This window comes from Pteronotus mesoamericanus, unplaced genomic scaffold, assembly GCF_021234165.1.
Source record: "Pteronotus mesoamericanus isolate MK-2021 breed Mesoamerican mustached bat unplaced genomic scaffold, CSHL_Meso_final contig_105, whole genome shotgun sequence".
Classification (NCBI taxonomy): Eukaryota; Metazoa; Chordata; class Mammalia; order Chiroptera; family Mormoopidae; genus Pteronotus; species Pteronotus mesoamericanus.
This window is the reverse complement of record NW_026555006.1, coordinates 12,476,382-12,500,585: the sequence shown is the minus strand read 5'-3', so window position 1 is coordinate 12,500,585 and position 24,204 is coordinate 12,476,382. Positions and strand designations below refer to the sequence as shown.

General features: G+C 35.6%; 1 protein-coding gene across 3 annotated transcripts in view; it reads right to left on the bottom strand.

The window, feature by feature from the left end:
• Window positions 1-19,289, bottom strand: part of ATG4C (autophagy related 4C cysteine peptidase) — an 80,424-nt gene extending 61,135 nt beyond the window's left edge. For 2 of the 3 annotated variants that reach the window (XM_054574149.1, XM_054574161.1), the window contains exons 1-2: window positions 19,189-19,289; window positions 2,937-3,080 (exon numbers count right to left, since the gene is read on the bottom strand). In XM_054574149.1, coding sequence (XP_054430124.1) covers window positions 2,937-3,012 — 76 coding nt within the window. In that variant the 5' untranslated portion in view covers window positions 3,013-3,080; window positions 19,189-19,289. Of the gene's footprint in view, window positions 1-2,936; window positions 3,081-19,160 lie in introns of all 3 variants that reach the window. The other variant, XM_054574154.1, reaches the window with a different exon arrangement.
• Window positions 19,290-24,204: the final 4,915 nt, after the last annotated feature.

Below are 24,204 nucleotides of genomic sequence, written 5' to 3'. Positions count from 1 at the left end.
TTTTGAGGCACAAGCCAGCCAGGATTCTATTAGAAAAAGAAACAACACAGATGTGATTCACTGAGGGCCATCTTTGGAGACTACCTACCATAAAAAGAATGCTACCAAAAATCAATAGTCCATTAAGTCACTGATTTGAAAATCACAAATAAGGCTTTAAAAGATGGCAAACAAGCCAAAAAGCAGGGGCATGATTTACTTATTCATAGTTTAAAAAAGAAGTCAAGTTACCCCTGGCCAGGTGGCTCAGTTGGTTGGAGCATCATCCCATACACCAAAATGTTGCAGGTTTGATTCCAGGTCAGGGCACATACCTAGATTGCAGGTTCAATCCCTGGTCCGGGTGTGTATGGGAGGCAATGGATTGATGTTTCCCTCTCTCCCTCTCTCTCTCTCTCTGTATATATATATATATATATATATATATATATATATATATATAAAAGCAATAAACCCTTGGGTAGGGTTAAAAAATATATAATAATAAAAAATTTTAAAATGAAGCTGGACCTCACATTATATGTAAAAATGAACTCAAAATGGATCAAAGACCTAACTAAATATGAAAGCTAAAATGATAAAATTCTTCAAAAGAAACAGGTATAAATCTCCATGATGTGATTTAAGCAACAGTTTCTTCAATATGACATCAAAAACACAAGCAACCAAAAAAAAAAAAAAAAAGTAAATTGGACATCACTGAAATTTAAAGTTTTGTGCTTACACTACCAAAAAAGGTAAAAGACAACCCAAAAACAGGAGAAAATATTTACAAATGATATATTTGCTAAGGCATTTTTATCTAGAGTATATAAAGTATTCTTATAACTCAATAATGAAAAGACAACCCAATTAAAATGCACAAAGGACCTGAATAGGCATTTCTCCAAAGAATATATACATATAAATAGCCAACAGGTACATGAAAAGATGCTTAACATCACTGTTCATCTGAGAATTGCAAATCAAACTCACAGTGAAATGATTCACAACCACTAAGAAAATGGACAATAACAAGTGTTGGTGAGGATATGAAGTAATCCAAACCCTCAAACATTGAGGATGGAAATGTAAAATGGTGCAGCCACTTTGGAAGACAGTTCAGCAGTTCCTCAGAAGTTAAACTTAGAGTTAACATATGACCCAGCAACTCTACTCCTATATACCCAAGACAACTGAAAACATATATTCACACAAAAACTTGTATACAATGCTCATAGAAGCACTACTCATATTAGCCAAAAAGTACAAACAATCTAAATGTCCATGTACTGATGAAAGAAAATGTGGTAAAACCATACAATGAAATATTATTCAGTCATATAAAAAATTGAAGCACTGCTAGATACATGCTACAACATGGGTGAACTTTGAAAACATGTTAAGTCTAAAAAGTCAGACACAAAAGGCCAGAAGTTCTGTGATTTCATTTACATGAAATGCCAGGATAGGGAAACCTATAGAGACAGACAGTTGGTGGTTGACAGGGACTGGAGGTAGGTGGGGAGGAATAGGGAGAAGCTGCTAACGGGTATGGGTTGCTTTGGGGGTTAATAAAAATGTTCTGGAGTCAGGGGAGGTAGGGGAGGGGGTGGGGGGATAAATAGTGATGGATGGAGACTTGACTGGGGGTGGTAAACTCCATCTATGTGGGGGTGGTAAACACATAATACAGTGTACAGATGATGTGCTGTAGAATTGTACACCTGCAACCTGTGTAACTTTGTTAACCGATGTTACCCCAATAAATTTAATAAAAAAGAAAAAATACTCTGGAATTAGATAGTGATGATGGTTGCACACTATCTTGTAAATATACTAAAACCACTGACTCATACACTTTAAAAGGGTGTATTTTATAGTATATAAATTACATCTTAACTTTAAAATTAATGTTCATAATTTTCAAAATGCAATGTCATGTTATTATCTAGTTATAACTATCTAAATAACTAGCTGGCCATGACTTCCAGTGAACCTGGAGTCAATTGCCAACATGTTTTACCTGAATTTGCAATATCAAGGAATTTTACAAAATTTGATCATTTCTATTTTATGGATATGAACTTCTTCCTATTGAAACTAGTTCTGCTGAGTAGTTCCCCATTTTTGAGGTTTCTTTATCTCCTTTTCATTTCTAGTCTGAAGTGGGCTTCAAATCTACCATAATATCTGTCGCCAGATGGGAGGGAGTTGGGGGACTGTATGAAAAAGGTAAAGGGATTAAAAAATACAAACTGGTAGTTACAAAATAGCCACGGGGATATGAAGTAAAGCATAAAGAATACAGTCAATAATATTGTAGTAACTTGTATGTCCCAGGTGGGTACTAGACTTATTGGGGGATATTGCTTCATAAGTTATGTAAACATCTAACCACTATGCTGTACACGTGAAAATAATATAATATTGAAAGTCAACTATAAGGGAAAAAACAAAAATTATAAATAAATAAAAGAGAGAGACGGTAAAAAACAAAAACAGAATCTAAAACACCATATGGTCCTTACTGAATTTGTTTGCAAATCAAGAGTAACTTGGTTTAAAATGAGGATCTGAGGTACTTCTAGCAGAAACTCATTGGTTATTAGTGCATGAACTTTATACTATCTGTTTTGTGTGTTCAGGAGTCTATTTTGCTGGCTTTCTGGTTTATACATGAGGTTGCCTGAAACTGAGTCTAAAAACAGAGGTATTATCATCACCTGAAGAAATTGTTTGGAATATTAAATAAAAAAAAAAGACCACACAGGATGTTTGAATTTCTAAGCATTATTTACGATGATATTTGGCTGTTTCTTCAGAAGACAGTCTCATCTACGTTCTTTACATAAATATTTCATTCAGTGAGAAACTTAATTGTTAGTGACTTAAGATGATACACATCTTCAAATATGGCTTTGGATTTACCCAATTTTTAAAATCACAATACTTACTATATTTCATGTTGTTCCAAGCAGAGACAAATTTAGTTTTTAGCCTGTCAACTTCTTCTGTTCCTGTGGCCTCCATATTCAAATTCTAAAGAAAAAGCCATCACTTGATTGCATTCTTCTGTAGAGCTTAATCTTTTGTACTGACTAAAAGAAAAAAATTAAAGAAAAACAAGTATATATTATATAGTACAATACCTTCTAAAGTTATTTAAGTGATTAAATAAAATTTGAACATGAAATGAGCAAACCAATTTCTCATTTTACAAAATATATAATATAATATATTCAATAAATATTTTAAATAAAAAGACCATTTAATACCAAATACACAACAACAGAAATTTTCACACAAAACTATACAATAGGCCAGGTAGATCAGTTGGTTAGAGGATTGTCCTAATACACCAACATTGCAGGTTGGATCCCTGGTCAAAGTACATGGAAGAATCAACCAATGAATGCGTAAATAAGTAGAACAACAAATCAGTCTGTCTCTCCTCCCCCAAAACAATTAAAAAACAAAAACTAAACAATAATCTCTTGCAGGTACCCATAATTAAAAACAGTAACACAGCTTGACTTTTGAGCTTATGAGACTATTCAAGGTTTGTTTTATTTGTAATCAGAGAGGGGATTTCAAATCTTTCTTAACATGATGGCTATCTTCGGAATGGAGGCTTCCACTCATATCATTTAAGTCACTACTCATATCGTTTAAGTCACTACTCATATAAAGCCTAAATGTTTTGTTCAATTTTTAAATTAAGGTATTTCCTAATACTGCAGCATTTAAATAAAGAGAATGGCTTAAATTTACAACAGAAAACGTTTTCTTATTTTAAAATATGAATAAATGTAGCTCATAAGTGTTTGATTTATAACTAGAGGGAAAACAGAGAATGTATGATATAATCTGATAGAGGAATAAATTATAACTGAAAATGCTTGAGCTTATTTGCAGTAATTCACAGAGAGTTTACTTTTCAAGAAAAGAATGCTGCACAGAACATTATCATTTTAGGGTTATAAATATCTACTCAAAAGTACTGACACATTCCTTTCTCTAACAATAGACATTCCATTTTATAATGGGTTGGGTTGGCCAAAAGGTCCGTATGGTTTTTTCCTGTAAAATAAAAGACACATTTTTCATTTTCACCAATACCTTTATTGATTTGGATATTCTGAGTATGTCAGCCATCTCCCACTATTGGCTTCTAGTGGGTAGAGGCCAGGGGTGTTGCTAAACATTTTCCAATGCATAAGAGAAGCCGACAGCAAAGAACTGTTTGGCCAAAATTTCAACAGTACCAAGAAACATTGCAAACCACTTCTGACACGTTTGCTCAGTCACAGCACCTTCTCCATACACAGCACAAATCTTTTTTTGCATTTCAGTTGCTTTTTTACCGTTATTGAAATAATAAAGCATAATACACTGAAAATGTTGCATATCTTCTTCCATCTTCAATATTAAAATGGATGCACAAAAATTCACCAATTTTAATTTTTTTTTAATGCACACTGATATAACATCGGTCACAATACAATCTAACAAAATTGTTTCAAATGAAGTTCAAGACAACTAAGCACTACTAGAGCCATTGTAGTATGGGAAAAAATGTAATGGATTTTTTTGCCAACCCAATATTAAAAATTACTAATTATATATCATTGTTGAGGTAGGAGAAAGCATGGTCCACTGGAAGAATTCAAAAAGCCAATGTGACTAGAGCCCAGAAAGTCAAAAAAAGTGTCACAAGATGTGACTACAGGACTAGACAGGGGCCAGAGCCTACAGGGCATTGTAGACCATGTTAAGAATTTTGTTCTTTATCCTAAGAGCAACTGGTTTCAAACAGAAATATCAGAATCAGATTCTGTGGGTTTGATTCCAAAAGCAGCAAAGAGAATAGACTGAAAAGGGACAAGAGTAGATGGTGAGAGCATACTACTATTGCACAAGACCAAAAGAAAAATGAGTTACTCGGACTGGAGCAGTAGAGAGATACAGACATGAGGAAATATGTCAAAAAATCAGTTAAGCCTTGGTGGTAAAATGGATGTGGAAGGTGAGAAACAGGGATACACCAAAAGATATGCCTAGCGAGGTTCCTGGTTTGTAAAACTAAATAGATGGTGCCAATCATTGAAATAAGGAACATTACAAGAGGGGCAGGTGAGACACAGAAGTTCATGAATTTGATTTATGTGGTGTTTGAGATGCCTCTGAGAGATACAGTAGAGAATCATTATTTATTTAATCATTTGATAAATTATTGCCAGGTACTATTCTAGGCAATGCAGATAAAGCTTAGAACAGAAGCAGTGAAATATAGCAGGTCTTTGAATAAAGTTATTTCGTTCAACGTCATTTAGTTATAATGTTGAAGAAATGCATGGGCACTCAACTCTTGTTTATATCAATTAACCTAAGGGAAAATTTGTTTAATTATGTCATTTCACTTAAAGCTGCAGAACATATTGAAAACAGGAAGTGAGGACTACTGTACTTCTGCCATGGAGCTTACATTCCATGGAGCCGTAGGTATATACCCTTTGCCTCCTCACAAAACCAAAAGAAGAACAATATAGCAAATTTAAAAACGAAGAACCAGAACGGCCAGAAAATCAAACTGTATGGAAGTCCAACAACCAAGGAGTTAAAGAAGAATCATTCATCCAGATTGCACCACAACGCAGCCATGTGAGTTGCCCCGCCCTGGCAAATACCTAAGGCTCCACCCCTTACAACGTAACAGGTGTACCAAAACAAAAAAATATGGCCCAAATGAAAGAACAGATTGAAACTCCAAAAAAAGAACTAAGCAACGAAGAGACAGCCAACTATGCAGAGTTCAAAACACTGGTAATCAGGGTACTCAGAGAAATGGTTGAGTATGGTCACAAAATTAAAAAAAAAAGTGAAGGCTATGCAAAGTGAAATAAAGAAAAATATACAGGAAACCAACAGTGAAGGGAAGGAAAACGGGACTCAAATCAATGATTGGGAGCAGAAGGAAGAAATAAAGAGCCAACCAGAACAGAATGAAGAAACAAGAATTCAAAAACATGAGGAGGCTAGGAACCTCTGGGACAACTTTAGACACTCCAACATCCGAATCATAGGGGTGCCAGAAGAAGAAGAGGAAAAGCAAGAAATTGAAAATTTATTTGAAAAAATAATGAAGAACTTCCCCAATCTGGCAAAGAAAACAGACTTCCAGGAAGTCCAGGTAGCTCAGAGAGTCCCAAAGAAGTTGGACCCAAGGAAGCACACACCAAGACACATCATAATGTTTATTAATTATGTTTAAAAAGAGGTACCAGGGCATAGAATAAGGAAAAAAAATCATGAATACTATTTATGCATCCAAATGCATATGTATTTTGTATGTATATACTTATGACCCCCACATACATATACACGCAAAACAATGTTTATACATCTATGTTAAAAGTGGAATCTCTAAGAAATGAAACATCATTTTTACTTTCTTTTTTATACTTTATTATTTAAATTGTTTACATTGAAACTCTTAAAATAGCATTATTCAAAAATATATTACTCAAATAAAAAATTAAGTACATAAAATTACAAATGTGTCCAGGTTATATTAAATTCTAACAAAACAACTAAAACTGCTTGACTAACAAATCTGCAGTGAAAACAGTCTATTACAAAATTCCTAAACAACCTAAGATAAAAATGCTGAGACAAAGTGCTTTTTCCTTTTTAAGATAAACAACTTGATCCTTGTGGTTCTTGAAGACATTGGATTCAGCTGTTTAGTCATGTAGAAAACTTTTAACTTCCTCAGTGTAACTCCCCAAGGCAGCTTTGACTAAATAAAATGACTTGGCAGATAGCCCTTAATTCATAATTTTTGTTTCTCCTTAAAATAAGTGTGGTAAGAGACTTAGAAAAAGGAAAAAAGAATAAATTAATACTTGAGTCTACTCAGTCCATTAAAATATTTTATTTATATTTGTGTAAGATAAGCCAAGAAAGACAAGACAGTGTTTTTAGTTTAACTACAAATAAGCAAAAAACACAAAGAAACCACAATGAACTTTAAGAGGAGCAGTCTCATTGCAAAATTCTAAACTATCCTCACCCACAATTTCCCTTTCCCAAAGCTTTCATGATTTAAAAAAATAAAATAAAATTCAGTTTATTAATTATAAAATGAAGTGATAATTTACTATCTAGTATACTTTAATTTCCTATGGTTCCTAAAATAACCTGGGTTTAACTGCCCCAGTGATCAAACCCATATGCCAAAATTCTTGTTTATGTAGTTTTGTCAGAGCCTCAGTCGGGAAAAATCATCAAAATAACATTCTTCACAATTTCCAAGCAATTTTTAGAATGGGTTTATAGTCTATTTCTTAAAACTTAAAGGAAATTGGTAACTTTTTTCGAGTAAATTTTCTTCACTAATGCATACTACAACAAATCGTTCCATCTACCATTTCCTTATTTGTTTGCTGTTTACATTGTGACAAATCCATTTTTCATTAAAAGATAATAGCGTTAAAAAGGAGAAAACTCTTTTATCTCATAGATAAATGCTACCTGGTGAGGCTTATTACTAAACTTTATTGTAAATGATGTGAAAAGCAGAGTGAAGACTAAGCAGAGTCCTTTGGAAGGCAGAGCTACAACACTTGATATGAAAATCTACTACCGATGTGAAAAAGAGAGTCTCTTTTCTAACCATAACCACACATTAAGACAGTCAATAAATTATAAACTGATAAATGTAAAAGGATACTCAAATCAATGTCCTTGAAGGGCAGATGAAGGCAATCAGCCTCTCGCATGTAATAGAATTATCTTATCCACTGATAATTTAAAGCCAAGTAAAGCCTCTTGACAGACAACGCCAAGGACTGATTCTACAGAATACATCTCAGTAACATAGTATGAACAATAAAAACACTGTAGACGTCCAGCATTTGCATATGCTTGAGCATCTCCCCCAAATAATATTCTGCAGCAAGATGAAGTAAAGATACTGACAGAATTTTTGATGTGCTTTTAGCTACACAATAAAATATAATGAACTGTGAGATCCACTCTGAGCTTTTCACCTACTGCAAACTTTTCTACCTGCTCGCATTTTTAGTAACAAATATTCCTTGTCTGACCTTCAATGTTTCTTAGTATGTTGACCAGTCATCTCTGTTCTTAGTCTCCCCATCTCAGTTCTTTGTTGATAGAAACATCAATTATTATATCCATTTCTATCCCTCCTCTTTACCTATACTTGTCAATCATCTATTCTCACACACTGGGTTTTGTGTTCAGTTTATAAACCCAGCATGCTTATTTTTTTAAGTGGTAATATGAAGAAAACACTGTAATACTGTATTTAATTGGATTATCCCCTTTCAGAGCTAAGGATTAGTAGATGACAGTAAGAGATAAAGACAAAGACTGAGAAAAGGAATAGCAACATGGGTGCAGGAAACACATGTTCAAAAACTTGATTTTATTAAAAAAATAAAGAGGTACTAACAAAAGGACTAATAAGGTAGTTCTGCCTCAAGGATACATCTTATAAACACTGTTAGGAGTCCTCAGGATCACATCCTCCAATTAAAAACACTCAATGCACAGCTAACTTATAATGATGATGTAAATAAAATGCACTATTTATGTGTCCTCTTAAATTGAAAAAGTGAAAACATCTATGGAAGAAACTACGTACTGAGCAGACATTCATTTACCCTCACACATGACTTGGATCAAGTTCCAACAGGCAAAATTCTGCACTTGTGCAGCACTGAGCATTATGTGTTTACAGACTGTAAAGTCATCAGCGTAACCTACCTAAATGGGATATAAAGAGTTTAATTGACTTCAACCACTTGCTTGAAGACTACAGTAAGAATTGTTAATGATATCTGGGCTGTCTTAAGCATTTCTTGTCTTAAGCATTACCTTTAACAAGGACATAATATTTACTATAACTTGATAAACAATTTTTAATTATGTCAGGACCATAGTAACCTCTGATGAGTCCAAGGTAACTACAAATGTTTGCAACCTCCATATTTTAAAATGCAACTTTGAAAACTATTAAATATTCAGTCTACATATAAAAAGTAACATATTTGGTCAAATAACTTCATCAACAAAATAAACTTTACCTCTACAAGAATTGAAAGATGTCAGAATCTCAGAACTGAAAGGGAGCTTACAAAGCATTTTCTACACTATACATTCCAATCTGTCAGTAAATGCTCCTAACCTACAGTGACTGGGTTTCTTTAGGAGCAGTAACAGAAAATATGTAAATTTGAAAGACTGAAAAAAAATATTACCCCCATATTACTCTCTGACACAGTCATCACTAATCAGGTTTCACATTCCATATAGTAATTAGATCTCTTTTACAACATCCTTGAGTATACACCCAGCCTCAGTATGAACTCTTGTAGAATAGGGAGCTCAGTACTTAATGAGCTTTATACTGAGCTGAAAACACAGCTATAAGTTTACAAGCCTTATACTGTTTTAAACTATTTGTTCTCTATTAATATAACTGTTCTTGAGTATCCATATATCTACATGATATTGGTCAACTTGAAATAACCACACTTGCTTGAAAGACATATGGAACCACAAGTTTGTGCCCTTTAATTTCCATTAACTGGTCCTGGCTGTGCCCTCTAAACTAATCCCTATTCTAGTTGATGGCCTATCAGATATTTAAAGACATACCTCTTACCCCTCCCGACCTTCATGGTCTCATTTCCACATTACTATTCTCAATTCCTTCACTTAGTCAGAAAACTGTTACATGAGTGGTAACGAAGTCCTCGATCAGAGTTTTGGTAAGGCGATAAGAAATAAGGAGATAAGCAACAAGCTGAGATGGTAGAACTAGCAACATTATACGAATATAGGAATGTTTATATACCCACATACAGAGATTTCAGGTCTGATGTCTACAAGGATAATGACGCCATTAACAGAAATGGCCCAAGAGGAGGTTAAGGAGAAGATGGGGAATTCAGTGAGACACAGTGATTTTGAGGTCTGTAACAAGTAAATTGTGGATAAGATCTTTCGCAAGTCCCATTCTATTAAATACAATAAGCTCTTTTCTAAGTTCCGTTCCGTTAATTACTCTTGACAAGAAAAAGGTACGTCCATTTTATTGAGACTAGTAATTACATGTCACTTAAATACAAAAATCACATTTATTTACTCATGAAGTATTTGGTTACTTCAGTAAGGCACTATGAAAGATACAATAAATTATGAAATCCAGTTCCTGTCCTCATTAACCCTACATTCTAATAAGCAAGATGTTTATAATTAACCGGACTCAAGACTGTATATGGTTATGTCTCACAATAGAAATAAAAAGTGTTACAATTTGTGAGAAATATTTTCCCCTTTCCAATGAAAATATGTACACATGAAAACTATGTTTCAAATACAAAGGATAAGAACTTACAAATAACAAATAGTTCTAGTCTGGGTGTAAATACAGGAAAACACTAGCCATATTTCTTAGGAATGAGTTAAAGTATCCTAAACAATTATGTCTATTGTTAAAGATTAATGCTTGAATTGAATCATCAGTTGAAAGAAGAGCATTGTTTAAAATGTTCACAAACACAATTGTTTTGGCTTTCAAATGTCATTGGTTGATGTCATTTTTTCCTAATCATTTCTAATTTTATATAATACTCTGTCAGTTTGAAAACAGAGCTATAAGATTAAAACCTTACAAAGATTAAAAAAACTGCATATTCTCTCTCTGGAGCCTGCTACCACTATATACTATGATAAAGTTTTAAAATATCATGTCTACTTTAGGAGTTCTACAGGTAACTGATTTTGTAAAGAGTGTATTAAAAAGTAGTTTAGTAGGACCTTAACTATATTTGTATTTATTTATTTTTAATTAAATTTATTGGGGTGTCATTGGTTAATGAGATCATATAGGTTTCAAGTATACATTTCTATGATACCTCATCTGTATGTCGCCTTGTGTGCCCACCACCCACAGTCACCATATATTTGGCCCCCTTTAACCTTCGCTGCTTTCCCACCCGCTTCCCTCCAAGTACAACCATACTGTTGTCTGTAAGTTTCAGTTTTATATCCCACATGAATGAAATCATATGGGTCTTAGCTTTTCTTAACTGACTTATTTCATGTAGCATAATATTCTCAAACAAAAGTTTCTATTGATAACATAATCATGCAGAAAAATACAGTTCAAATAATTTTGAATGCCTACTTTGATACCTACATATTTAGTAGGATACACTGCAGGGCATAAAATGGCAAAGAAATCTTTACTTGGCAAATCTGCTAGTGGAGGGAGTTTCGGTACAGTAATTTCAAAACTATCTTTTGTGTGTTGTAGGGCAGATTAGATGAGTAAATATAAGATGTGGTTAAGAATCAGAATTCTCTCTATACAAAAAGGGAAGATAAAATATGAAACTAAGTGAAGGTGAAGATGAACTCTGTGGTTTTGAATTTGAAATGATGGTATCCTGTAAATTCATGATTTCTTTAAAAATCAGTATGTGTGTATACGTGTGTGCATGTGCCCCCATTTACAAGGCCTAGAAACAACGATACTCCAGTAGCCTGAGAACAGTTGGCCCCTGAACAACACAGGTGTGAACTGCATTGGTCCACTTATACATGAACTTTTTACAATGAACATTGTAAATGTACTTTTTGTTATGATTTTCTTAATAACATTTTCTCTAGTTTACTTTATTGTGAGAATACAGTATACAACACCTATAACATACAAAACATTTGTTCATTGAATGTTTATGTTTTCAGTAAGGCTTCCAGTGCTTAAGTAAGCTGTAAGTGGTTAAGTTTTGGGGAAGTCAAAAGTTATATGTGCATTTTCAACTGCACAGAGGGCAGCAACCTTAACCCCTGCATTGCTCAAGGGTTAACTGTATAGTCAATGCCTGGTTCTTGGTCTCTAAGTATCGTTTCTGACTAAATGGAACCAGGATTCCAAGGTAAAATGACTGATTCTAAGTCTCAAGCAGAGAAAATACAAGGTGAGCCTGGAATATCTTATTGTACAAAAAGTGAGAAGGCACCCAGACACCAATGTGGACATACACAAAGGCCATCGGAATCAGCTTGAAGGGGCTAAACAAATCTGAGATCATTTAATCATCAATAAAAATAATAACAGGTTATCTCACCTATAAGCGGAACCTAACCAACAATATAAAGATGCAAGGAAAATATGACCAGCAACACTGAAAGGAAAAGAAATCAACAGAGACAAGAGGGAGGGAGGGAGGGGCGGGCAAGGGAAGGGAAGGGAAGGGGAAAGTCAAGGAACATATAGCAAGGACTCATGGACAAAACCAAAAGGGAAGAGCTGAGGGAGGGAAGGAGGGAGGGGGCAAGGGAAAGTGGTGGGGGGGAGGCAGAGACAAATGTATTTAAAAATAAAGAAAGAAAGAAAAAAAATAAAGTACAAAAAAAAATAATAACAGGTTATAACACATTTGATAAATTTTTTTAAAAAAATCCTTAGGTACATAGTGACACTAAAATAAAAGGAGGGAGAAGAAATAGCTCTTCTTTAAAGAAGACAGCTTGCCAACATAGAAGGATTGAAAGAATCGGAAAACCACTATCTGGCAACCACCAATGCAATGCTTGATTCAGGCAAGGACCATCAACAGCTACTAAAACCACTAAATCAAAAAATAAATTGTTGGAAAACAAAATATACAATGATCTCAAAGTATCACCCTTGCAGATTAATTATTATGTACAAAAGGGAAAAGGTACTTTTTGAATATACAAGTCTGGTTAGCCTAAGTGATGGAATTTAACATCACCAATAATGGGACAAATTATTATTATATTACTCCTGATGTGATGATGATATGGAAGGTTTACAGTATCTCCTATATAATTAACAGTCTTGGGAAAAAAAAAAAACTATTTAATCTGAAAATAAGGAAACAATCAAATTCATTTTGTGTGGCATCCTACGAAACAATTGGCCTGGACTCTTTAAAATGTCAATGTTGTCCTGACTGGCGTGGCTCAGTGGGCTGGGCGTTGTACACAAACCCAAAGGTCTCCAGTTCGATTCCCAGTCAGGGCACATGCCTGGGTTGTGGGCCAGGTTCCTAGTTGGGGGCATGCAAGAGGCAACTGATCCATGTTTCTCTCACATCAATATTTCTCTCCCTCTCCTTCTCCCTCCCTTCCCCCCTCTCTAAAAAATATATATACTTTTAAATATATATATTAAATATATAAAATATATGTTAAATATATATATGTGTGTGTCGATGTCTTAAAAGACCAAAAAAAGAAAGGGAGAAAGGCGGAAAAAGAAAAGGTGGAGATTGTTCTAGATAAAACAGAAAACAGATATGATAACTAAATACAATTCATAATCTCTGATTAGATTCAATTTTTTTTTAATAAAAGCTATAAGGACATACTAGAACATTTAGGGAAATTTGAATTTTTGAATATCGTCAGTGCATTAGGTATTATCATATCAATATTAAATTATTTGGGTATGCTAATGACATTATAGTTATGTAGGTGAATATCCTACCTAGTTTGTAGGAAATACACAATGAAGTATTTAGGAGTGAAGTGTCATGATATCTCCACCTTACTTCAAATGGTTCAACAAGAAGAAAAAGTGTGCATGTGTGTTTGTGTGAATGTACGTATTTAGAGAAAGAGAGAAAGCAAGTGAGGCATACTGTTAACTATGAGTGAATCTGAGGCATATACAATATTGTTGGACCACTCTTTTAACTCTATATCGGCCTGAAACAAAAGAAAAGGTAAGGGAAAATGGTAGGGTACATATTAGGTTGACTTCCGAGCAACTGTTCTTCACGCTATCCATAAGAGTGAAAAGCAAGTACAATACAAAGTTCAAAAAGGCTGGTTAAAAATAAAAGTAGTCCTGGCTGGTGTGGCTCAGTGGACTGAGCATAGGACTGCGAAGCAAAGGGCCGCCAGTTCGATTCCCAGTCAGGACAGATGCCTGGGTTGTGGGCCAGGTCCCTTGTCGGGGGTGTGCACGAGAAGCAACCACACCACACACTGATGTTTCTGTCCCTCTTTCTCTCTCCTTTCCTCCCCTTCTCTCTAAAAATAAATAAAATCTTTAAAAAAAATAAAAGCAATAATCTTAAATAATAAGTAATAACAAACCAATCTAACATTAATTTCCTGTTGTAGTTGCAGATTAAACATAACCTCTGATAAGAATCTGTGAAGATAACATGTGATGCATTTTCTCGTACGATTGTGAATAAGCAAGGCATCTTACATACTTTCTTCAAATCCAATTCTTTTTTAGTTGAGATCTATTAGGTATAAGGAACTCTAAAATTAAAATGTTGTCACAGAAGTCCAGATGATCTCGGGGACCCGTATCACTATAATACTAACAAACACAAACTCTGCACCAGAAGTTTTTTTAACTTGTGCATATATATCCTCTCATTTACTCCTCACAACTGCTCTATAAGGCAGGTATTATTATCATCCTCACTTTATAGATTAAAAGAACAACAGGCTTAAAACAACAAAATAGCTTCTGCAAGGCCGTACTGCCAATAAAGAGCAAAACATACCTTCAATCCAAGCAGTTGGACTCCAAAGTCCATGCTCTTTGCTCTCTACACTCTACTGCTTTACTATGAAATGTAAATTTTAAATAATAAATGATTGTATTGATTCAATGTCTGTCAAAAATTACACAAGGGGACATTTCAAAGAAAATTTAAAAACGTGTCTTTTTCCCCTAGTACATTTATATTTACATATGTACCAATTGAATAAACTTAAGTTTAACCAGATGCTGAATTTACTGCAAAATCTCAAGGGAAAATAAACATGATATATAACTGTATCACTGAGTTACCTACTCATATATCTGGTTAAATATGTTACATATAAATTCAAAACAAATACCAACATATTTCCAAATGCTTTCACCTACAACTTTATCCCCGCTCACTCAAGAAAAAAAAAAAAACACTGAAAAAACTTATCTCAGGTACATCATTCCTCAAATATACTTAACTGAAACAATGATCTAAAGAGAAAAGAAAAATAAGAAATTAACCTTGAATACTGATGTCACAATAAAAAAAAGAAAAATTAACCAACAAAGTATGTCCTGCCAAACCTGGTCATCTTACAATGTTCTCTGTCTCAATGAATTATACTACAATCCATGCAGTTCCATGAGATAAAAAACTAGTTGTGGCCGATGGCACCTTCCTCTCCCTCATTCCTCATAGCCAATCCGTCACCCTGTTCTACCTCCTACACATCTCTAAAACTCATCCACTTTTATAGATCTTCACCACCACTTTGTCTAACATATCACCATCATCTGTCGTCTGGCCGCTCCCATCCACACTCTTATCCCCTCTGTAATCAGTTTTTCTTCTGTATTATATCAAGTACTTCTTCATAGCACTTACAATAGCTGCAACTTTAAATTTCTTTGATGAAATATTTGATTTATGTCTGCCTCCCCTGCTACGCAAGAAGGTCTATGCAGGTAGAGACTGTATTTACTGACACTATATCACTGTGGCCTGGAAGAGTGCCTAGTTAATAAATAAATGCTAAATGACTGCATGCATGTCAAAGATCACAAATTTATAAATAGTCCAAAACAAAAAAAAGTGGTTATAAGGCTCATTAACCATCACAAGGAGTACCTTATTTCATCATTTTACACTGTAACTCTGAAATTGAATACATCTTAGAGTTGACAATCTTTAATTGGCAACATTTTTTTCCATAGCAGCTCATAAAATGATGATGTATCTTGAAATTTTTTAAAAAATCTCATGATTTGATGAAATAGAAAAATCTACAACATTCAAATCTGGTAATCTAGCTTCCCTTCCCCTTTGGGCACCACCCTACAGCACACATTCAATAACTAACAGAGCCTGCTGGTTCTTCCACCAAAGAGCTGTCAAATCCATTCCTTTCTCCATTCCTACTACAGTAACACTGGATCTACCTTACATAATACCTCATTGCCTCATAGCTGAGCTCTTGTTCTAGCTTCATTCATCTAAACATTTATTTCTAATTCAACCAACACTGCACCTTCTACATGCAAGAAAAGGAAAATACAAAGCAGTCCAGTTACCTGTCCCTCCTTCTAAACTCTGCAATTCAGAATTTTGTTCATTTTATGCCTCAAGCTGGAATTACTTTCCTCTCAATTTCTACCTACCAAAACCCTACTTGTTACTTAAGTTCCAGATCAAATCTAATCTTCTTCATGAAATCTTTCCTCGTTAATCTCTTTTCAACTTGAACATTCTAAAACACATAAAATCTAATGAATATTGGGCTATATTTTCTGTTTCTTGAAGGCAAGATTTACATCTCACACATTCTGTTAGAGCATAAGCTCCCTAACAGCAGGGCTTTTATCTGTTTTGTTCACTGTTTTATCTGCAGCACCTAGAAAAGTATCTGGGTACGTAAACAGCTGCTCAGCAACTATTTACTGAATTAACATTCTACATATTCCAGAGAAGAGAACAAGTGTTTACAACTGTGTGAGCCAAAATTCACAGTGGGGAAAGTAAAGAACTAAACTAAATAACTTAAACTCTTTGAGCTTCAGTTTCTTCCTCTGCTAAATGTAAATCATGTTCAATAATTCACTGAATTGTTATAATGATTAAATGCAATATGCTTTAATAGTACCTAGTATAGAACTAAGGACAAGAGGATACTCTCAATAAACATTTTGCTGATTTTGTTAATAGTTAAATAGTACAAAGTATTCAATAAATGCCTACTAAATGAATAAAATCTCAGGAAATATATAAAAGGTTTGCATAACATAGAGCCTCTTATCAGTTATCCAAAAAAGAATTCCATGAGTGCCCCTGGCCAAAGTAGCTCAGTTGGTATAAACCAATGGGTTGTGGGTTTGAATCCCAATAAGGATTGCATGTTGATTCCCTAGTCAGAACACATAAAAGAGGCAACCGAATGATGTTTCTCTACACCTTTCTCTCCCTCCCTCTTCCTCTCTCAAAAATCAATAAGCATGTCCTCTGGTAAGGAATTAAAAAAAAAAAATTCCATGAGTGAATTAATTATGAAATATTTACATTTAGCCCCAAATATTACACATGGCTAAAATAATCTCTGATTAATTAGGAATAATCCCAATTTCACAAAATATAAGTATTAACATTTATATTTTATTGACACATATAGATTATATTTAACTGCTTAAAGAAAAACAATGATTTTATTATTAGAATTTCTGTAGGCAATAATCAGAATAGAAAAGCTGCAAACTTATGCGGGTTACATGGTCCCCAAAAAGCCAGGAACTAGAGTTAATTTCTGTCTACAAAACATCAGTGAATAATATACAATGCTGTTTCACCAGATCTGTCAAAATATACAGAAATACCTCAAAAACAGCTAGAACTAATTTTTTAATATATTTGCATTCATTTCACAGGAAAAATACATCAGTTAAATGGGTTTTTTAACTTTTTACTAAACTATACAACCCTGTATATTGGCTATTTTTTAACTTCAAACTATTCTTAAAATTTTATAGCGAATGAACTGATAATTAATTTAACATAGCATCAGATTATTGGACTAATTACAAATTCTTCCTTGTTCAGGGAAGCTTTATTAATGTGTAAATTGGACCACACAGAGACTTTACCTTTCAAAGGTTTTCCAATCCCTCTGGATAATTTCAATGACTCAATCTATCAGGTTAGCCAAAAAGTCTGTTTAGTTTTTTTCTGTAAGATGGCTGTAGTGCTTAGTTGTCTTGAAATTCATTCGAAACAATTTTGTTAGACTGTATTGTGATAGCTGTCAGATCAGCATGCATTTAAAAAAACTTATCAAAATTGGTGAATTTTTGTGCAGCCATTTTAATATTGAAGATGGAAGAAAATATGCAACATTTTCAGTGTATCATGCTGTATTATTTCAATAAAGGTAAAAAACGCAACTGAAATACAAAAAAAAGATTTGTGCAGTGTGTGGAGAAGGTGCTGTGACTGACCAAACTTGTCAAAAGTGGTTTGCAAAGTTTCTTGGTAGAAATGACATTTTGGCCAAAAAAATTTTGGCTGTGGGGCTGTCTTATGCCTTGGAAGATGTTTAGCAGCTCCCCTGGCCTGTACCCACTAGAAGCCAAGAGTAAGAGGTAGACAACATGCTCAAAATATCCAAATCAATAGTTATTGGTGAAAATGAAAAATGTGTCTTTCACAGAAAAAAAGTCACAAACTTTTTGGCCAACCCAATAATTACAAATCACTTAGCAACCAAGGAGCAAAGAGTATTCTCTTGCGTCCATCTGCTATTAATTGACACAAAATCATTGCAAAATTCCACAGGGGACATATGTTTAGGTAGGCAAAGAAAAAAAATCTCATCTATTTAATTCATATAGAAAGAGATGTGAGGCCACATATTTTCCTCTGACTTATAGGGTAGCAACCAACTCCTTGTGGGAAAATAATCAATACGAAACAAAAAGGTAAACCAAAGAAACCTTAAGAAATATAAACCCCATAACCAGACACGCTGAGTTGACCATTGATGTTTTCTGTCTTCACCAACCGTAAGAATGTGCGCGTGTAGATGGAGGTCAAAAACTTGAGGGTGAAGCGAGAATCAAATAAAGCGATTGAAGGTTAGTCTAGATGGAAAAGCAGTAAAGGTCTGAAGCAGTAACAAAGGCCAAGAAGGGGACAAAGAGTTAGGAATGAGAAAATTGCTGTCTCAGGAATCTGATTGGGGGGAGGGGCTTTTTTCCCCTTTCTTTTATCTTCTTCAATTGGAACACACAGGAAAGGAGTTAAATGGATACGAAAGCACGAGGGACAAGAGGTCGTGCCTGGAACTCCTAAGGAAAGCCACAAGAAGAGAGGGAACAGCTGCCCACAGAAAAGCTTACAGTTTGTTAGCTCTGGAGCCCGGAAAGGGCAAGTCGGAAGACAAGTAACACTAGAAAAGAGATATAAAGGAGGGACCAAAGCCGTCAGAGTGCAAACTGCAGGTCACAGGGTCTCCACTGAGGGCAGCCTCCCCCCCGCAAGAGCCCCAAGAAACCCGGTTATTCGGCGATCAAGACACTAATTCCCAACCTCTTCCTGACTCTGCTAGCCTCAAGTCGACCCCCTCACCATAAAAAAATGTACAGGAGCCACCAACCCGGGAAGCGTTCCAGCTGCAGCGCAAGCCGCCACAAAAACAGCCCGCACACACGCAGACGCTCCAACCTCAGCGCCCCGGCCACAGTCACCTCCAGTTCCCCGGCCACCGTAGTAAGAGGAACAGCCTCCCTATTAAACCCAATAGAACAGCCACTTCCGGAGTACTAACGTCCCTCGATTGGCCTCAGCAATAACAGCCGCCTACAAACTCCTGCTCTGCTGACTTCATCCATCCCTTGCTCCCCTGTTCGCTCCAGCCACTAAAGTCACCAAAAAAGCAAGCATGGAACCAAGGGAAAGTATCCATCTGTAAACGGTGTCTCCAATAGACAAACCACAGTCCTCCTGCCATGAGTTTCTGTTGAACAATTAGACTTCAACTCCCAGCATGCCATGCACCACCACTCTGTCACAGGAACTGCAAGCTCCAGCATGCACTGCACTCCTCATTCTTCACCCTGTTCCTGGCACTAGGAGACCCCAAATGCGATTTCAGCGGACCCGTTAAATCCTTCAGACTAACTTAGACCTTCTTGCCAAGCCTCGCTTTGGTAAAAGTAGCAGTATTCCTTCCTTCACCTATTGTAATGATACTCTAAATGAAGTTATAGTAGGGACTATACGAAAATACTTTTTAAAATGTCAAGGAATGTGTGCACTCCTTTTCTACTTGCAGATAATTTTCGAGGATTGAAACACATGACAGCCTGCAAAAGTGTTTTGTGAAATGAAAATTTTTGTGATTACTCATTAGGGTTTTTAAGAGAAATTCTAAATGACTGCACAGTATAATCTTATGTCATTTTGTGGTAGTACTGCAAGAACGTGTTGAAACAGAACAGATATGCTCCTGAATTGCGTGGAAAACTGTAATAAGCGTTAGAAGCAAAATTAACAGGCTGTACTACCTCACAATGAAACCACATGGAAAAGAAAACCTTTCAGAATGCAGAGTTTAAAAGTTCAAAATTAAATATGAAATGTTTTTCAATTTTTAATGTGCTAAATGGTTTGAAAATTTTTTCATTATTCTCACAAAATTAGGTAACTAGAATATTTATTTTCTATTATGTAGTAGGACAACCAAGTAACCAATCACTCAAAGAATGTGGCAAAGTCACAAATTTATTAGACTGAGCAAACAAAATTACCTTTTTCTTGCCCGATTAGATAGCCTCTTTCATATTTTAAAACAGAACTCTGGTTTGATTTCTTAGTGCAGATGGCATGCATCTAACAAGCTGTATGGATATCTTTTCATTACTTTCAATAAGACTTGGATTAGAAGAATGATTTTTTTTTATATATAATGCATTAAGAGGCCATGAGAAACAATGCTTGGATTGTCATAATAAATTACATGGTAATTATACAAAATAAAAATGTGTACACCACAAACACTGGTTTTCTATGGATTTATAGCAAAACAAACTTAATTGGTTAGAAAACAGATTAGAACAGTTTTCATTTTTACAACCTCACATGTAAGTCACAGAGGGAAATTATATTCCCTAACACCGACATGGCATCAGCTACTATACAAACTGCTTTTCAACTCCAATGTGCTAAATTATGCAGCACTAGCAAGTAAATATTTAAAATCTATGATCATGGAAAACAATCTGCTGCTTTCCATATTCATGCACCAAAACAACAACACACAGAGAGAAAACATTTCCTTTGGAAAGATTCAGAAGTAATGATAAACTATAATTAGGTTATCTGCTATTCATAGGTGTTTGTAGTAAATAAATATGTAATTACATCCACTTATTAGGGATATTATTAAGAAAGCTTTAAAAATATGCTAAATATTTGATACCCATATTTCTGAAGCAATTTCAGTGATCAATTGGGTGAATGAATGTGAAAGAGAGTTTAAAGAATACATAATTTATGTAACAGAATTTAGGTTTTTAAAAGAGATTCTTGCAGCTGCAGTGCTTAGCAATATTCTCTCTTCTAAATGTGTCTTTGGCTTTCCAATTCAGCCAATTGCCAATCACACAGGAGTTAAAATTGGACAAGAGGTTCGTTTCAGTTCAACAAATACCACGTGAGTGCTACTAGAGCAAAGCACTCTGCCAAGGCACTACAGTCTTTCTGAAGCATATTTAATAATTAGGGAAGATTTAAAGGGAAGTGAAAAGCAGATAATAGCTTTATCAGAATGGAAAATAAAGAATGTGTAACATCAACTTCTTTTGAGAGAGAGGGAGAGAAACATCCATGTGAGAGATCAGTATCGATAGGTTGCCTCCTATATGTGCCCAGAATCGGAATCGAACTTGCAACCTAGGCATGTGCCATGACTTGGAATTGAATCAGCGACCTTTTGCTTTGCAGGACAGTGCCCAACCAACAGAGCCATGTAGGCCAGGGCTTTGAATCTACTTTTGTTAGTATTTATTTTATGCTGAATTTACTCCGGGGACATAAGTTTTTGCTTCTTCAGTTTCTTCTGTGATATCTTTTTCTTCTGTGCAACCTCCTCTTCTGCTTTAGGAATACTCTGCTCTTTTTCAATAGAATCATCTCAGTGTAGCTGGGAAAGCTCATGTGTGGTTAATCCGCCCAAGATCTTGGGACCCTTACTCACTTGGATGTGCTCAGTGACCAGAGAATCTACATCTAAACCCTTAAATTCAGCACTACTCTCTGCATTTTTAAGTATCTGTAGCAAAAATTCAACATTCTCTTTGGGCCACCAACCCAGTGTCTGGCCCCACTGTTTGACCTGGGCACATCTACCAACTCCACTGTTCTAACAATGGAATGGCATACATTACTTCTGTGAAGTGACATCCTTCAGGTACTTGGTGGCTTTTCAGATACACATATCCTTCATGGCCTGAGTACCTACTCAAGTGTTTTAAAGTGAACATATATTTGTACCTCTTGATTCACAGGATTTTGTGGGGTATTCTGGGTAAAGTGAACAAAGAATGATTTTCAGAGGTCACCTCTGGCTGCTTTTGGGAGGAGGAAGAGCTGTAACATCAACTTTTAATAATCACTTATACATTTGGTTAATTGGAACTCTATGATCTCCCATATACCTTCTGAAAGACAGGAGCCACATCTTATTTTTTGAAATGTATTTTATTGATTATGCTATTACAGTTGTCCCAAATTTTTCCCTTTTGCCCCCCTCCAACCAGTACCCCCCATTCCTTCCATGAGTCCCTCCAACTTAGTTCACGTCCAAGAGTCATGCATGTAAGTTCTTCGGCTACTCCATTTCCTGTACTATTCTTAACATCCCCCTGTCTATTCTGTACCTACCCATTTGTACTTTTTTAATTCCTGCACCTTTTCCCCCATTTTCTCCCTTCGCCCTCCCAACTGATAACATCTCCAAATGATCCCCATAGCTATGATTTTGTTTCTTTTCTGCTTGTTTACTTAGTGTTTTAGATTCAGTTGTTGATAGTTGTGAATTTATTGCCATTTTAATATTCATAGTTTTGATCTTTTTCTTAAATAAGTCCCTTTAACATTTCATGTAATAATGGCTTGGTGATGATGAACTCCTTTACCTTGTTTGGGAGGCACTTTATCTGAACTTCAAATTTAAGTGATAGCTCTGCTGCATAGAGTAATCTAGGTTGTATGTCCTTGCTTTTCATCACTTTGAATACTTCTTGCCAGTTCCTTGTAGCCTGCAAAGTTTCTTTTGAAAAATCAGTTAACAGTCTTATGGGAACTCCTTTGTAGGTAACTGTCTGCCTTTCTCTTGCTGCTTTTATTTATCTTTAACCTTTGGCGTTTTAATTATGATGTGTCTTGGTGTGGTCCTGTTTGCATCCATCTTCTTTGGGACTCTCTGTGCTTCCTGGACTTGTATATCTATTTCCTTTGCTAAATTAGAGAAGCTTTCTTTCATTATTTTTCAAATAAGAGTTGAATTTCTAGCTCTTTCTCTTCTCTTTCCAGCACCATATCATTCAAATGTTGATAACATTTGAAGTTGTCCTAGGGCTCCTTGGTGTATCTTTGGGGTTTTTTGGATTCTTTTTTCTTCTTGCTGTCCCAATTGAATGTTTTTTTCTTCCTTATATTCCAAATCATTTATTTGATTCTAGGCTTCACCCACTCCACTCTTGTTTCCCTGTAAATTTCTCTTTATTTCTCTTAGTGTAAGCTTCATTTCTGCCTGGGTCTTTTTTATGCTGTTGAAGTACCCAATGAGTTCCTTGAGATCCTAATAACCAATGGTTTGAACTTTGCATCTGATAGATTGCTTATCTCCATTTCATTTAGTTCTTTTTCTGGAGTTTTGTTTTGTTCTGTTCTTTCATTTGGGCCATATTCCTTTTTCTCCTCAACTTGGCAACCTCCCTGTATTTGTTTCTGTGTATTAGGTAGATCTGCTTTGACTCCCTGTCATAGTAGCATAGCCTGTGTAGAAAAGTGCACCCTTAATTTGGATGGGGCGAAGCCTTAGGTAATCACCAGGGCAGGACAACCCATGTAAACCAGGTTGATGGAGTCTCCGATAAGGTGTCTCTGCCTTCTGGCTCTGTGTAGGGGAGAGTTCAGAGAGGGGACGATGTCACTGCCTGGCCTCTGGGGTTTTGTCCAGGAGGACGCTGGCTCCCGGCACTTCCTCCCTGTGTGCCACTGGTGCCCTTCCAGCTGCTGCCCTGGTACTGGAGCCCAGAGGGAGTGAGTCTATGTAAGTCCTAAGTCTGACATTGTGCCTTTAAGAGGAGACTCCTGAGAATTCCACAATTTCTTCCGCGACCCCAACCTCTGCTGGTTTTTACAGCCAGAAGTTATGAGGACTTATCTCCTGGCACTGGAACCTTGGGTGATCTGGTGTGGGGCTGGGATCCGTCTCTCCCAAGGTATCCCTACTGATTTTTGTCCACCGTATTTGGATGTGGGACTGACCGCCTATTCCACGTCTCCACCAGTTTCCACATCTGTCTCCCCTACCCCTCTGGGTGAATGTGACCTCTCTAGTTCCTTGGTTGTCAGACTTCCATACAGCTCTATTTTTCTGATGGCT